Below are 17,210 nucleotides of genomic sequence, written 5' to 3' on the forward strand. Positions count from 1 at the left end.
AGGTGGCAGTGAGCTGAGATTGCGCCACTGCATTCCAGCCTGTGCAATGACAGAGTGAGCCTCCATCTCAAAAAAAAAAAAAGGAAGAGAACAGTAACAACAAAATGAATAAAATGACCCAGAAGTTGGAGAAATAACCTGTGGTACCAATCAACAGGGCTGTTGTTTGGACAGGTACCCAATTTGAAAAGGAGGAAAAGATGAAGTTAAGATGAGAAATAATAAGATAAACACATATATTTCCAGATGAAAATTACAATAACCAAATTCCCCACTGTTGGATTGGTTATTCTATAAAATTAGTTTAATTCCTAGGATGTTCATGAGGATGCTTTATTACATGGACATACTGGCTTGAGAGCTGCATAAAAAACTTGCATTATCCCTTGGGTTAAAGCCAAATGAATCATCTGCCTGTTGAGAACTTACTGCACTTGAAGTTCAGAAGATCTGTAACACCTTCTTAAAAACACTTACCTATCTTTGGCCTGAGTGTTACAGCATTTTCATATACTGCCTTCTCTGCCCCAGCCCAATCAGATTAATTGTGCTGACAGAATTATGGATGTGTTGGATCATGGTTGCATTCCAATGATTCAATCTGTAGTCCCTGGTACATACTTTTCACTTGAACATGTGAAGTTCAAGGTGATTGGACAAGTGCAGAGGTATTGCATTGAAGTATTGAAATGTGAGATTATAAAACTAACATTAAGACAAAAGTATGCCAAATTTCAGGGTCTTTATTGCTGGCGACCACAGAGGACTCACGTCTCTCCAACCCATGGCCCCAAAAAGAGGGTGACAAGATTCTTTTATACCAGTAAACCACCTCCGGGGTTGGGGGTGAAGGGATTCAGACATTCTGAGGGCCAGGGGATTCCATAAATCACCTCCCGGGCAGAGAGGAGGGAGTGGGTCTCCGGACATTCCAAGGGCTAAGGGACTTGTTGTCACTTTGATTGTTACCTAAGTGGTTTACAGGAGTCAAGATAAGCATTAGTTTACACACTGTCTGGGCTGTAGTAGAATCCACAGATTTTAGTTACTTATTACAAGTTGCAGGGGCCAGGATAGAATTAGCTTGGGCTGCTTATTCTGGTCATTACTAGTAAGCAAAGGCCAGCAATTCTGGCAGTTACTGATAAGAAAAGGTAAGCAGCTTTACCTAGTGAGCACTTTGCAGAGCAAACTAGCAGTTTTATTTACAGAAGCCAAGGCCAGTAGTTATTGTGAGGAGGATGGGGCAGCCGTTACAACTTATTTCTGAAAAACAGCTTTGTCTTATATAAAATGGCATTGCTCAAGTTCCAGCTATAGCACAGCATGACTGATAGTGAACCTGTATTTCAGTTCAGTACTTTTTAAAAGTTAAATTGTTTTGGCTCATGCCTATAATCCCAACACTTTAGGAAGTTGAGGCAGAAGGCTCACCTGAGGTTAGTAGTTCGAGACCAGCTACAACACACTCTAAACTCTTGTTTATTTTATGAAAAATTCAGGATTCATATTGTGACAAGAAAGAATGTGGAATAATCAACAATCAGTGGGGTAAAGTCAGAAATAGAATATTTCAGCTGAATTTGTGTTTTTTTGTTTTTTTGAGAAGGAGTTTCGCTGTTGTTACCCAGATTGGAGTGCAATGGCACGATCTCGCTCACCGCAAACTCCGCCTCCTGGGTTCAGGCAATTCTCCTGCCTCAGCCTCCTGAGTAGCTGGGATTACAGGCACGCACCACCATGCCCAGCTAATTTTTGTGTTTTTAGTAGAGACGGGGTTTCACCCTGTTGACCAGGATGGGTCTCAATCTCCTGACCTCATGATCCACCCGCCTCGGCCTCCCAAAGTGCTGGGATTACATGCGTGAGCCACCGCGCCTGGCCCTGAATTTGGTTTAAATAATCCCACCTTATTTGCATTAATTACTCTTCCAAGTCTGACAGACACTCCTGACTCAAGATCAGACCATACCATCAACATCTCCTCATGATAAGCATGTGATTCTGTACCAAAAACAAGTTGAAAAAACTATTTCAAGACCTGTTCAGTTTATGTCATGCTTCTTCAACATTAATAATTACAAAAAATTTTTATCAATCCTACTTCAATAACTAGGAGTAATTGATCTTACCTTGTCAGCAAGAAGAAGGCTTCCATCTCTGGTAGGAGCAACTGTTTACTTGCCTTTCCTAATTTTTATAAAGATTCAATGGCATTTAAGCCGGGGGTCTTTTTGTCTACTACCATCAGACAATCTGAATCACAGCACATAATCTAATTAATTCTCAGGTAATGGCCCTCTCATCCCAGAATCTACAAAGCATTTTTCTTTGAAGAAACAGACGGTGGCATTTTTCTTTAAAGGTTATATACTATCTTTGCCGCTAAATCTTCGCAATTGATTTGGAAGCAAAATGGAGCAGGGTTAGGAAGCTATGGAACAGCTTTAAGAATGCTGGATTTGGAGTTAACTTTAGGCTTTATAATTTTTTTAGTAACCTTAGACAATTCACTCCTTTTGTGTCTCATTTTCTAATTCTATAAAATGGAGTACTACCCCCTTCAGAGAGTTTTTGTGATGATTTAATGACTTTCTGTAAAAATACAATTACAGAGTCTTATCTGCATTTAGTATGCACCAAGAGAACCACTTATAAATCTGGGTGAGCATATTTTATGAAAAATTCAGGATTCATATTGTGACAAGAAAGAACATTTGAAACGGGACCCACCAGGTAAAATCCAGGCTGTATGGGTCATTTTCTTCCTGCTAGCATTCTATTCTTGCTGAGGCTCACACTCAGACTGAAATAACTTTTGATTCTCCTCTGTGGTGCAGGCTAGAGTGCAGTAGTGCGATCTCGGCTCACTGCATCCTCCAAGTCCTGCGTTCAAACGATTCTCCTGCCTCAGCCTTCCGAGGTAGCTGGGATTACCGGCGCCCGCCAGCACGCCCGTCTCATTTCTTTTTTTTTTTCCTAGTAGAGACAGGGTTTCAGCATGTTGGCCAGGCTAGTCTCGAACTCCTGATTTCAGGTGATCTGCCCGCCTCGGCTTCCAACGTGCTGGAATTACAGGCGGCGGCGCCGGGTTATTCTTAAACTCACTCCCATTAAGTACTTGCAAAATGCGCACATGCTGCTCTCTGGCCCGTTTAGAAACTCAGGCCCGTGAGTAGGACGTCCACTTGATTAGTGCTGTTTCACATATTAAGTGTAAAATGCTAGAGACGGTACAAAATCCTCCAGAGGGGGCCTTCCTAACTGGTTAGCATAAGGATCCCTTGCGCAGTTCCAAAGGGTTGTCCATCACCTGACTGGAACCGGCCTTTCAGTGGGAGGAGAGTGTATTTCTTCCAGCAAAACCTGAATAACCAGCTTTCAGCCTGTGACGCCGCGAGGTAAAAGCGGGCGGGCCCATCAATGTAGCGTTCCGGCGGAGGCCACGCTTCAGGCTGGTAGTCACGTAGACTGCGGAACGCCAGGCCGGACGCCTGCGCGCTGGGATGGGTAGGCTCAGAGGGCATTCCGGAAGCTGGGGCGCGGCGGACTGCGCAGGCGGTGGGACTCCGCTTAGTTTCCGGTGCGGCGAACACCAAAGTCCGGAAACCGGGGCATTTTCAGGTTCTAGGGTTGTTACGAAGCTGCAGGAGCGAGATGGAGATGGACGCACCGGGTGGTGATGGTCGAGACGGTCCCCGGGAACGGCGAGGCCAAAGCGAGGCAGGGAGGCAGAACCTCGATGTGCGGCCTCAGTCCGGGGCAAACGGGCTACCTAAACACTCCTACTGGTTGGACCTCTGGCTCTTCATCCTTTTCGACGCGGTGGTATTTCTCCTCGTGTATTTTTTGCCATGGTGAGTATCTTAAATGCAGAATTGGAGTGGTAAGGAGCTTAGAGATCCCTTGCTCTATTTTGGGCGGGGAGGAGACTGAATTCCAGAGTTTATAAAACTTCCAAGTTCACACAGCTGGTGAGTGGCGCAGTCGGGTGGGTGGGGGAGGAGGACTAGGAGTGAAATGTCCTTCCTTAGCAAGTCCATGGGAGTCTCCAAAGAAGTGTGGAGAAAACTTGGCGTCATATTTTCTCATGATTTGGAATGGAACCAGATAGGCTTGAGTTCCTGCAGCAACATGAAGCAACTGGAGAAGTTGTTTCGCTTTTTGGAGCTTTATTTTTTCATCAGTCATTTGGGGCCGGTAGTCACCAGGTCATAGGGGTGTAGTGAAGATTGAGATCGTAGTGATTTGCGTGTTGCCTGGCAGTTGTAACTGCTCAACGAAAGCTATTGTTACTATACAGCTGTTTGACCGTGAGCAGACCACGCAGCGTCTCAAACTTAACATGTCCAAAACTGAACTCTTAACAGTTTCTTACCCAAATTTACTTGCCTTTCGGTGTTCTCATTTCAGTAAAGGCCAACTTTATCCAACGTTACCTCCCAGAAACCTGAGACATTTTTGGCTTTTTATTACACACATCCACCTGTCCTAAAACACCAAGTCACAAAATTCTGTAGAGTTCACTTGTAAAACCCATGCTCTCCATTTTCATCGCTACTCACTCTGAAAAGACAATTCTGGCAGAGGGTAAAGGAAGGGAACTTAGAGAATAGGGCAGAGGAAGCAGATACCAAATGGAGATGATGATAAGGAGAAGCAGTGAGATGAAAGAGGGCGCCTATGGGAGAAAAGCAGTGTAGCCCATCTAGACAGCTCTATTGGACTTTGGAATTGATTGTTCACTCACTGTAAGTTAACTCATTAGTCACCATGAGTTACTTCTGAAATTCTCACTTCTTGATAGGCAGTCACTTCTGCCCAACCCCCATCCCCCATCCCTGTATTTTCACAAAGATTTGGGTGTCTTAGGCCTCACTGTATGATTACTTGGTGTAGTAAGAGAAGACAGGGTGAGGCACAGTGGCTCACGCCTGTAGTCCCAGCTACTTGGGAGGCTGAAACAGGAGGATTGCTTGAGTTGGGGCGGTCGAGGCGTCAGTGAGCTGTGAATGCGCCATTATACTCCAGTCTGGGTGACAAAGCAAAACCTTGTCTCAAACAAAGTCGGGGGCAGGGGGCAGGGGAGGCAGAGGGATGAATGGGGAGGATGGCTAAAGGGATAGGGATTTTTATAAAATTCTCTGTCAAACCATTTGTAAAGGGAATTTCACTCTCCCTCCCTATTTTGGTGGAGACTGATCCCAAATACAATGTGGGGTGTGTGTGTGTGTGTGTGTGTGTGTGTGTGTGTGTGTGTGTGTTTATGACCTGAGTTTTCAGCTCTGGATAGAAAATGGAGGCCTTACCTGAAATGTTCCAGGCTTTTTTTAAATCAATATGTAAATCATTTAGGAATAGACAAGTGATGAAAACAAGATTTTCTGAAGTAGGCATAAAGTGTTAAACTGGGAAGAAAAAGCAAATATTGCTGACAAATACTTGCTTTTTACAGACTCATTTGGTGATACCTATATTAAGAAGTTCATTCTTGAGTGAATTCTGAAAATGGCAACAAATGTCTTGAATAAAGAAGACAGGACTCTCAACAGAAGAATTTCAAATCTCCAAGGGACCCTTCCTTTCATTTTACACTTTGTTACTAATTTGCAGAACTCTATTAAATTGGTAGGATTTCACACATTCCTCACTAAGTTGTTAAAATTAAACCCTTTGGTTCATGTTTAAAAACGTTTCAAACATCCGATGGCTTTACAGGGGGTGAATAGAAAAAAAATTGTACTTAAAGGTTTTGTGTATTCATGAAGAAATATAGTAATGCCTTTCTTTTAATGTTTTAAGAGTTGTTCAGGATTTAATATGATACAAGTAATATGGTGACTCATAAGCAAAGGTTTATATGAATTCAAAACTAAATTATCCAAAAGCAGGGAAAGATTTTGAGAGAGGGAACAAAGTATTCTTAGATTGCACAGAGGCTGTATTAAAATAAGATATACGGAAAATGCAGGCCCCCGGTGTATTTACTGGCTTTAAGTTCCAGTTTAAATTTTTAGGTTTCATTGGACTCTGTTTTGAAAAGATAGGTTATGGGCAACAGGTTGATACAGTCTTAGAAAAAAATAGGTAATATGAAAGTATTGGAAAGCTAGCACGCATGCCCTCTTACCTGGGTATCTCCCGCTTTTATCCTTTTAAACTCTTGAGCCTCCTAGAATTAAGGAATATGTGTTTCGGGCCGGGCGCGGTGGCTCAAGCCTGTAATCCCAGGACTGGGAGGCCGAGGCGGGTGGATCACGAGGTCAAGAGATCGAGACCATCCTGGTCAACAAGGTGAAACACCATCTCTACTAAAAATACAAAAAATTAGCTGGGCATAGTGGTGCGTGCCTGTAATCCCAGCTACTCAGGAGACTAAGGCAGGAGAATTGCCTGAACCCAGGAGGCGGAGGTTGCAGTGAGCTGAGATCGCGCCATTGCACTTCAGCCTAGGTAACAAGAGCGAAACTCCATATCAAAAAAAAAAAAGGATTATGTGTTTCAAACCTATTTTTTATTAGTGTTGCATTAAGTATGCTTGTTGCCAAAAATTATTTATTTTTATAATGTCTGTGACTTGCTTAAATACTTCAGCAAAGTCAGCATATTTACTCATTCAACAAATATTTGAGCCAGGCATTAACTTAGACATAGCAATAAACAAAACAAAAAGGGATTCTTGACTTCATGGAGCTTACATTATTGTTATTTAAATCTAAATGTTATAAAACAAGAATTTACATTCAAGGGTTGATCAGCTAGTATTTAATCAAAAAGGCCACAATCCCATAGCAGCTACTCTAAGCTGTACTAATAGAAAATGTTGGCTGGGTGCAGTGGCTCACATCTATAATCCCAACACTTTGGGAGGCCAAGGGCAGTTGACCACTTGAGGTCAAGAGTTTTAGACCAGCCTCGCCAACCTGGTGAAACCCTGTCTCTACTAAAAAATACAAAAAAATTAGCCGGGCCTGTTGGCGCACACCTGTAGTCCCAACTACTTGGGAGGGTGAGGCACGAGAATTTCTTGAAGGCGGGAGGTGGAGGTTGCAGATGGGGCCCTGCGCTCAAATCTGGGCAACAAAGTGATACCCCATCTCAAAAAGAAAATATTTCTGTTAGCCCTAAAGACTTTACATGAGGAATGGTAGAAGTGGGCTCTTGTTGAAATTACTTGCATTTAGTATATGTGAACTGTCTTAAATATTTTGGGGATATTTCCCTTTTAAACAGGGTATAAGATTTGGTAAATTCTCTGTGTATCTTCCTACCTTTCAGAAAAGTCTGGAATTGATTTTGGAGATTTTTAATTGCCTGATGCTTACTATAAATTTAGCAGTTATGCCTTCAGGGTTTTGTCGCATCAACCTAAAGAACCATTTATGGAAGATATGGTTGAAACAGCTATAGGAACGCAGAACTGGGATTTTTCACTGAGTACCAAATCGCTTGTATGACCTGTTTCTGCACTGCTTGCTAATGGTTTTGTCTAATAAATATTTACTTACATAACTGGTTTTATTATAACAAACAACTGGTGGTGAGATTGTGAGGTGATTAACATGTCTGTGTGTGTGTGTGTGTGTGTTTTTCTCACAGTTTACTGTTAGGTCACACACAGACTTCCGATCATAATTCATACTATCTTTTTGAGCCTAAAATCAGCCAACTACCACAGCTATCAGATATTCTGAAAATTTCTGGTATAGTGAAGATGGAGAGATCTTGGTGTGAAGGTTAATTTTATATGTCATCTTGATTATCCTAGGAGATGCTCAGATTTCTGGGTTTGTCCATGAGGGTGTTTCTAGAAAGATTAGCATTTGAATCAGTAGACTGAATTAAAAAAGAGCCACCCACTCCACTGTGGGTGGGTGTCATCCAGTCCCTTCAGGTCCTGGCTGGAATAAAAAGGCAGAGGAAGGGTAATTCTCTCTTCTCTCTGCTTGAACTGGGACATCCATGTTCTATCCTTGGACATTGGTTCTTCTGATTCTCTGGCTTTCAGACACAGACCAGGGCCTCTCGTTCCCAGACCTTTGGGTTTGGGCTAGAACTACACTATTAGCTTTCCTGGGCCTACTGTTTGCAGACAGCAGACTGTGGGACTTCTCAGCCTCTATAATCACATGAGCCAATCCCTCAAAATAAATTTCTTTCTGTATGTCTCTATATATCCTGTTGGTTCTCTTTCTGTGGAGAACCCTGACTTAGTAATATGACATGACTGCAAATGGTATTTTTAAAATGATGGCAGTATGAAGGTTGAATCTTTCCTACAGATGATGGTAAGAAATTGTACCTACCATTAAACTGTGCCATTTCAAGTAGTGACTGCTTACATTGCCCACACTTTGAAGGCTTTTAAGAAGTGGATAAATGAGACACCAAGAAAAGTTGCAAACTTGCTAAGATAACAAGACAGAAAAAAAGACATCAAAAGAAAATCAATGTGACTACTCTGATAAATTCTTCTGTAAATTTCACATAATTTTATATAAAATGAAATTATTATTTTAGTAGTTCCTTTTGAAATGAATTGGCTTATTAGCAGTTGCAAGGGATAGTTTTTAGGGGGCTTAACTTGAATGTTTTAGGATGTAAAGAGCTGCAAATACTCAGTCCATAAGTGGCATGGGAGTACATTTGGAGACTTCGGCCTGTGAGCTAAGAATAGGTTTTACATTTTAAATCGGTTGGGGGAAAAAAAGACTTTCAGGATATGAAAGATATATGCAATGTGGATTTCAATATTGACAAAGTTTTACTGGAAAACATCCATGCCCATTCATTTACATATTATTTATGGCTACTTTCACACTACAGAGTTGAGTACTTGTTAACAAAAATATTATGGTCCACAAGGCCTAAATTATTTTCTATTTTTATAGAAAATTTGCCAACTCCTTTTCTAAGGAGCTGTGCTTTAGACCTTGCTGGAGTTTAACTCTTAGGACCTCCTGTGATTAGATATGTTTTAAGATCAGAGAAATTCCAAGAACCCTTGACTTAACAAGTCCCATAATACTCCACATTGGGGGAGGATGATACACAGTTCATGAATGCAAAGAGAAATCCAATCATATAAACTTAAAAATCATTTTATCTTTTTTTTTTTTGAACTAGAAGAAATTGATTTCACATGAAAATATAACATTCTGAAGGTAAGTATTTTAAACATTACAATTGTTGGCTGAATTATTTACAAAGTTACAATAAGCTTATAACCGGATAAAAACATCTGTAAAAATAAATAGGCACCCTAGATGTAAAAATTTTACATGTAATAAAATGATTAGTGTATATATATATCTGTATTTGGAGTGTTGACTCAACATAAAACTAAATGGTCAGTTTCTAGTTTGTGTAGCAGTACATTACATGATTCAGGAGGTTTCAATTGGACAGTACTTAAAAGAGGCAAAACAGCATTTCTATTTGATGTCTACAACTCAACGAAATTGAAAAGACAAATCTCTGAAACTGCTGTTAAATACAAAAATTAGTTTAAATGTTTCCAATAATACATTTCCAACTCACATCTTAACCAAACAGAAAAAAAATACACAAACTTTCTGAAAGCTATTTAAAAACTTGAAGCCCATGTTTCTAGTATTTTACAATGTTATAAAAGCAGTAATTAAAAACATTGGTATATCAAATGCAAGTTTACAAACTTTACATTATTTACAAACTCCATACTAAAAAATGATGTTAAAAATAAGCTTTCTTAAAAGATAAAATTTGGCATTCAAGTATTTCTAACGAAACTATAAAGCAATTATCACTCACTATTATGGTTAGAAAAGGCTAGTAAAAACTATAGGTCGAAGATAAAATTTGCCCAAGACTTGGTAACTGCGTGAAGTTAGACTTTTATAAGCAATTATTTTCTGTTTAACAGTATTCACATTAAATTATTTACAGAATTTTAGAATGTTTTAACAAGATTTATGGAATCAGTCGAGTTGCTAAATTTACTAGTTTATTGAATTATGAGGTTTATCCATTTAGGAATGTAAAAAAAACTAGTTCTGCTTCTCAGTTATCTGGAGTGAACATACAACTATTCGAAACCACAATCAGTTTACCAGCATAGTACAAAATAAAACAACTAATGAAATAAGGCAAAGTAACTTATTTTTACTCATAAGTTACCATTATAATAAAAATTCCTTTAATTTTCAAACCCTTCTTCATGAAAAGTATTTGGGGTAAAATTACTATTTGTTCAGAGTAGAACAAAAGAGAAGGCTACTCTGATTAAACATTCATTAAAATTAAACTCTATATGTGAAAGGCAGAAATTTAATCTGGAAACCTAGATAGATTTTCAAATTCAAATAAAAATGGGTTGACAATCTATAAGCAGGTAATATGCAAAGAAAATGTAGGCAGTTACTATGACATTCCCAGTAAGAAGGGGCCCTACATTAATTCCTAACACTGGTGGTTAGCAGCCCAAAGTAAACCAAACCAAAATAAAGACCTTTCACATTTCATATAAAATTAGAAAAAAAGTAATGAAGTAAATATACTAAAGTTTAAGTATTTTAAATGGCTAAAGTAATATTTATGAATATCTGTAATAGTCAAAGGCCTAATTTATCTTAACTAGATACTCTGAAGACAAAATTCTAGGAGCAAAATTCCATCTGTTTCTGAAGATCTGCAAATTGTTAATCATTAAGGCATTTTTTTCCAAATGCTATCATATTCATAAGTCATTTTTTTAAAGACACTTAAAGGGATCATATGCAGTAGACTATCATAGAAGTCAAAAGCAAATGGGTGAAGCCCATTTCTGCTTACCCATTAGAAAGTGCTTCTTCACAAAGCAAATAATTCTTTGACAAAAAAGTACCAAGCTATGTATCACCTGGTACTTCTCAATTAGCGTAGTTTATAATCTCCAAACATGAATACTGGTTAGTTTAATACTTGCAGGTCTACTGGTCACAAAACAGAGGGACAAATTTAATTTTTATTCAAATATGGCAAATGAATTATTACATCTCCCTAATTTTCTGTTTTTCACAGCATGCCAAGACTATTCAAAGGCAATTTCTAAAATATCTAATAAATTGCTCATAAAATTATATATGTGTATACACATACACAAACACACACACACATACATGTATAGTGATTAACAACTTTAAAAATACCATGGGCTTTAATCTTATTTATCACTAGGTTTGGTCAGTAGGTTCCTGTTATATTTAAATGGCCTCCGAGAAGTAAAAGTTGGTGTCAATTTTACCAGTTACCTATTAGAATGTATGCTAGGTTTGTATCTTTGTTCAGAAGGGCAGCTTGAACCAAGACTATTATGTAACACAGGTCTTAGCCCTTTTACACTCTAAGATAGTGAATTATTACAAAAGCCACTGCTTTCTGGAAAAGAGAGCTTGGGCCTCTGATGATATTTCAATCTATATGTATCTGTCATGCAGCTATCAACTGAAAAATAGGTAGTTAATGAAACTGTCTCATTTGGATAGGTAGAAATAGAGTCTAGTTCTGGTTGGCAAAAGGCATCAACAACAGCACCTGAATTTGCCTGAAAATCATTAGTTGAGGAGTTGGACGGGCAGTTTGGTGTGTTGCCAACACGTTCTCTCACTTGAAATGTTTCTTTATGTCTTTCATCATTCATATGTTTACTCACTTCTAAAGTTGGTTCTGAAGCTGTACTTAAACTGTGCTTCGGAAGATGAGAAGTAGCTTTAAACACCTCTGTAAGTTTGACATCAGGTGTAGATTCACTTTTCTCTGACTGTGGCACACTGGTTATAGCATGTTTCTTTGGTGGCAAAGGGGGTGGTGGATTCTGGCAAAAAAGTTTTGGCATCTGACACCCATCAGATCTGCAGGCTGACTGACTTATACATTCTGTGGATAGAGAGTCCTCAGAGTAACATTGATCCATATTTTGCTGCTGGATGAGAGAAGCAGTGTCTTGCTTTAACCCAACAGTTCTTAGGTGTGAAGACCATAATAAAGATGGTTCATTTCTGTTCACTCTCTTCCTAGAAGCAGAGTTATCATCAGCACAAAAAGGCAAACCTGTTCTCTCAGAATTTTCCATATTAAGCCACTCAGAAAATTTGCATTCATTTGGTTTTTCAAGTTTCTGTTCTTCTGACTGGTGGATATGTTCTCTTGTATTATGGTCCTTGGGTATTTGTAGACTGGATGAAGGAAATAACTTTCCATTGGTTTCATGTATATGTGATCTAGAATATGAAAATAAAAACAAAGTTAGAACACCCTATGCAAATATGTGAAACTAGGAGAAAATAAACATGTGTTTTGTAGTTTGATTTTCCCCAAATACAGTTTATATTATTTTTATAACAAAATCACAAAAATGGAAAGGTATTTGCAACCATTAACATTTTCAACTCTCTCCAAATCCAAAATCTTTATGTCAGAATATGTGAGTGTTTACCAGAAACACCCATCATTACGAGAATCCCATTTCTAATAATTAGAAATGTAATTTTAAAAACTCTCTTCAGTTGACAACACTAACATTACATTTATTTGTAACAAAATGTAGACTTGAGGAAAGTGTTAACAATACCCTAAAACATCTCCCCGCCAACATTCCAAACTTTAACCGCAATAGAGGTAGAATATTTAAATTTTGATATGTAGCAGTATAGTATGCTAATTATTTTATTTTGCTATGGTGGGGATCTTGCTATGTTGCCTAGGCTGGCTTCAAACTCTTGGCCTCAAGTGATCCTACTGCCTCAGCCTCCTCAGTAGCTATGATTACAAATATGTGCCACCACACCACACCCTGCTGTATACTAGTTTAAAATAATGATTACCTTTAGGTAATAGTTACCTTCTAAGGTAAGGGTAAATGATACTGTATTGCAAATTATTCTTCTCATATAAATTACATGAATTAGAATGCAATGGTTAAAGAGAGTTGAGGCTTTGCTAGGTAGATGGAGCTACAATCAAATCTCAGCTCAATTGTTCTGGTCACATTACTTAATCTAAGCTTCAAATTTTCTCTTGTAAAATACCACCTACCTCCTAAGAATGCTGTGAGCATTGAAACAGACAATCAGATACTGTACCTGGTACTTTGTACACTTTCTCCTTAGATCCACATTCTATTAATGATTCCCAATAAGAAAGGCATCTTAATACTGTAGACCCATTGCTTTCAAAGTAATAATATATATTTATGCCCTTCTGGTATGTGCCTATAATACATGTACTTAGGGAAAAAAATTATGGTTACCTTATCAAATGATTTTTTATTTGTAAATGTGATTCTGGGTGGAACTCATGAGATTTATAGCCTGCTTCCAAGTTCTTGAGTTCTTTTCTAAAGCCTAGGGTGGGGTGGGGTGGGGAGGAGAGATGAGGAAAACAAAATTATTTAAATTATCTTACAGAATTTATTTCATTTATATTTTTATATTTACATAAAGTTTTCTAAAAACAGGTAATTCTCTTCCAATTAAAAAAAAAAGTGAATTCTTTGAGACAACTCAAAATAACAGTTCTTTGTTGAAGACTTTATACAAAATTTCTTCAGTTTATCATCACTTGAGGGTGTCATCAATGACAGAATAGTGCTGTTCCTGCTTGGTCATGCAGATCTGTGTATATGTTTCCCCTATTACATGGGATAAGATCTTTACTGACAAAGCGTTACGGTGAAAAAAACCCACATTTGAAGACTGCTGGCTTGGTTTGAAGTTTGGACTCACTACTTATGGGTAGGGAAACAAGCCTCTTAACTTCTTAAAATCTCAGTTTTCATTTATTTAATGGGATAATGATAGTCCATTTTACCTACCTCATGGGAATATTAGGAACTTAAACTGAATTAAAATTGGCAGGAGGTTATTATGACAGCATATAAAATATCCGGCTACTAATTAGCTACCATTTATTGACTGCTTACTCAAGTTGTGAAAAGTGGATATTTCATTTAATCTTTACAATAACCTTATAAAGAACACTATCATTTTGATGTTAGAGATGAGAAAACAGTGACTTAGAAAGGTTAAGTAACTTACCTAAGGTTATATAACCATACATATATATAACCTTGGTTATGTATATCTCTGTATATCTATATATCACATTTTCTGTGATATATATGTCTATATATATATATATACAGAACTCCATCTGTATGACTCAAAAGTCTGTGTTCTTAACCATGATCGCATATTGCCTCCTTATAATTGATACTTAATTGATACCCTGGTTTTGACATTTAATAGGCACCAAATAGTTTTTGAATTTAATGAAGTCTTATGAAAAAATTATACTAATTTACAATGTGACTTTTGTTACTTCCAAGTATCTTCATACTTCTAAGCCTGCTACGTAAGATTTCAGACACCAAATTAAGCATTTTCTCTCTCTCTTTTTAATTATAGCTAGCTGTTGATTAGGGCCTAAAGGCCAATGTGGCACCACATAACATATAGCAGATCTATTTCCCTCTGAACAACGATTCTAGGAGAATTCACTGGAGAGCCTTTAACAATATTAATGTTCAGAGTAAAGCATTATCTACATTTGGATTTCTCTCTACAAAATATGACTTTAACTAAAACAGCTCTAATAAAAATGACTATTGCCCTCTAAACTTTAATACAAGTAAAGGAAATTGATGTCCAGACTACAGACAAAGTAGGCCCAACTGAACAAACAAAACCCTGAAAACTAAATACTATTTTAAAGGTTAGAGATGAAGAAAAGGGAACTAAGACATTTGGATTTATGCAGAAGTTTACCTAAAATTATCTAAGTTTTTGATTCCCGCTTATGGGAAAGCAAAGGACCTGAAAGTCTACAGGGAGCTTTTTCGTTTACTAAAGCACAAGGGGCCTGGGACACCAATATACTGATAGAAGAGTCACAAGCACCAATGTATCGACAAAGCACAAAAGTATCTTTAATTACTTTGTGAACATCATCACCTGCTTATCTTAGAAATGAGAAGTAGGAAACTGTATAAAATTATCTTAGTCATCACCATAATAATGATAGCTACAGTTTATGGAATACCCAATATGTACCAAGTCTTAAGATTATTCTAGTTCAGCAATTCTCGAAGTGTGGCCTTGGATGCCTGGAGGTCCCCAAGACCATTTCAGGGGGTCTGTGAAGTCAAACTATTTTCATGATAATATTAAGATGTTATTTTTCTTTCTGACTATGATGCCATTTACACTGATGGTACAAAAACAATAATGGATAAAACTGCTGGCATAATTCAAGGCAATAACTAAAATGTAGTAACTGTATTTTTCATTGCCCTACACTTGTGTTTTTTTTTTAAAGCCAGTTTCATTTAAAGAATGCTTGAAACAGTAACAATTATTTTATTAATTTACACATCTTGTTATTATTCTATGTGAGGAAATGGGAAGTATACATAAGGCATTTTCACCATGGTAATACCAAACATGACAGCTGTTTCAAGAAAAAGCATTTATAGGATTGTTTGAGTTGTCAGCTGAATTTAGCCGGTTTTTCACAGAAGTCCATTTTCACCTGAAAAGATGACAAACTTTGGTTATTCAGACTTGGGTACTGGCAGACATTTTCTTGAAAATAATGAACCTGTCACTTCATGGAAAACAACTGGCAATATTTATTACCAGTGATACAATTCAGGCTTTGAAATGAAAGTAAGAATTTTGGAAAATTTGTATCCACCACCATGAGTTTTACAACTTCCTAATACTTATAAAGACTTTCTGGGTCAAGATGGCGCTGTGAGAACAACCCAGGATTGAAGCTCTCGCTGGACGCATGGAGAGGGTGAGTCGGGGAAGCATTTCCAGAGGGATCTTAGTTGCCCACAGAACAGGGAAATTCCCAGGTATAAAAGAGACGCGGGACACCAGGCAGAGGTCTCGGCTGGTGCAGTCGGCAGCCGGTGCGGCTCCGACCCGCGCCGCAGCACAGAGGCGCTCCCCAGCGCTCCATACAAAAGCGCACTGTTACGGGTGCCCTGTTGAACCGGCAAACTGAGACCCGAGAGGGCTGAACTTGAGACTGAACGGGTCCTGAACTGTGACCCAGCCCAGGAAATCCCAGGGACTCAGCATTTGGGGGACCGCAGTGCAACAAACAAAATGGTGATTCCAAACGCTCCTGGTGAAAAGGTTTTTTTTAAAGCACAGCTCCATGGGGGAGGGGCATCAGCCATTACCGAGGCAATCAGCCCCTACTGAGGTACACGCCCATTGCTGACACAGCCTGCCATTGCTGAGGCAACCCGGTACAACAGAGAGACTCCGCCACAGGGCATAGCCCGTGGCAACAGGGCAGAGACCACAGAAGAAGGGCAGAGCCTACAGCAAAAGGGCAAACCTCACTCCAGCAGGGCGGAGCCTCGGCAGGCAAAAAGTGACTAGACTGCCTCCTAGCCGGGCAGGACAGCGAGGCGGACACTCACAAGGAAAGCCCAAACCCGCCCCCAGACAGAGCATCTGACAAAAAAAGGGGTTTTCTTACGAGTTAGGTTGCAGCAGAACTAAACATAGCAGCCTAGCAGCCCTGAATGAACAACAGAGCTCACAGCTCAGCACTTTGAGCTCCTATAAAGTACAGACTGTCTCCTCAAGCAGCTCCCTGACCCCTCTATATCCAAAAGACTGACATTTGGCAGACATCATCCTGGGACAAAGATAGCAGAAAAAGAAACTGGTAGCATCCCTCGCTGTTCCGCAACTGCTATAGGTACACCCCAGACAAGCAGGGCCTGGAGTGGACCTCAGCAGATGTACAGTGAAGGGGCTAGACTGGTAGAAGGAAAACCAAGTAACAGAAATGCTCCATCATCAACAATCTGGGTGTCCACTCAGAGATCCAATTGAAAAGTCAGCAACTACACAGACGACAAGTGGATAAATCCAAAAAGATGGGAAGAAACCAGCGCAAAAAGGAGGAAAACACCCGAAACCAGAACACCTCGCCACCTAGAAAGGACCAAAATTCCTCACCAGCAAGGGAACAAAGCTGGATGGAGAATGACTGTGACAAAATGACGAAATTAGACTTCAGAAGGTGGATAATGAGAAACTTTTGTGAGCTAAAATAACATGTTTTAAATCAACGCAAAGAAACTAAGAACCTTGAAAAAAGATTTGAGGAAATGATAACAAGAATGGATACCTTAGAGAGGAATATGAATGAATTAAAGGAGCTGA

General features: G+C 38.9%; 3 protein-coding genes across 62 annotated transcripts in view; 1 reads left to right on the forward strand and 2 right to left on the reverse strand.

Annotated features, from left to right (window-relative positions):
* LOC118152213 (uncharacterized) overlaps positions 1 to 3,537 on the reverse strand; it is a 106,588-nt gene extending 103,051 nt beyond the window's left edge. For 30 of the 50 annotated variants that reach the window (XR_013532949.1, XR_013532931.1, XR_013532947.1 and 27 more), the window contains exons 1-2: positions 3,314 to 3,537; positions 2,133 to 2,190 (exon numbers count right to left, since the gene is read on the reverse strand). Coding sequence is in view for 1 of the 50 variants with exons in the window: in XM_054252958.2 (XP_054108933.2) it covers positions 2,133 to 2,190; positions 3,314 to 3,527 (272 nt within the window). In the remaining 49 variants the exon portion in view is untranslated. Of the gene's footprint in view, positions 1 to 2,132; positions 2,272 to 2,733 lie in introns of those variants that run through there. The other 20 variants (XR_013532969.1, XR_013532959.1, XR_013532965.1 and 17 more) reach the window with 4 other exon arrangements.
* Positions 3,538 to 3,582: 45 nt separating this feature from the next.
* The window catches only part of ARLN (allregulin), a 68,901-nt gene continuing 55,273 nt past the window's right edge, over positions 3,583 to 17,210 (forward strand). For 6 of the 7 annotated variants that reach the window (XR_004740699.3, XR_004740698.3, XR_001910527.4 and 3 more), the window contains exon 1: positions 3,583 to 3,857. Coding sequence is in view for 4 of the 7 variants with exons in the window: in XM_035293045.3 (XP_035148936.2) it covers positions 3,658 to 3,857 (200 nt within the window). In the remaining 3 variants the exon portion in view is untranslated. Of the gene's footprint in view, positions 3,858 to 5,455; positions 7,510 to 17,210 lie in introns of those variants that run through there. The other variant, XM_008992764.5, reaches the window with a different exon arrangement.
* The window catches only part of USP53 (ubiquitin specific peptidase 53), an 80,485-nt gene continuing 72,360 nt past the window's right edge, over positions 9,086 to 17,210 (reverse strand). For all 5 annotated transcript variants that reach the window (XM_078366566.1, XM_002745443.7, XM_078366565.1 and 2 more), the window contains 2 exons: positions 13,268 to 13,361; positions 9,086 to 12,239 (listed from right to left, as the gene is read on the reverse strand). In XM_078366566.1, coding sequence (XP_078222692.1) covers positions 11,363 to 12,239; positions 13,268 to 13,361 — 971 coding nt within the window. In that variant the 3' untranslated portion in view covers positions 9,086 to 11,362. The remainder of the gene's footprint in view (positions 12,240 to 13,267; positions 13,362 to 17,210) is intronic.

The sequence above is a fragment of the Callithrix jacchus genome, chromosome 3, assembly GCF_049354715.1.
Source record: "Callithrix jacchus isolate 240 chromosome 3, calJac240_pri, whole genome shotgun sequence".
NCBI lineage: Eukaryota > Metazoa > Chordata > Mammalia > Primates > Cebidae > Callithrix > Callithrix jacchus.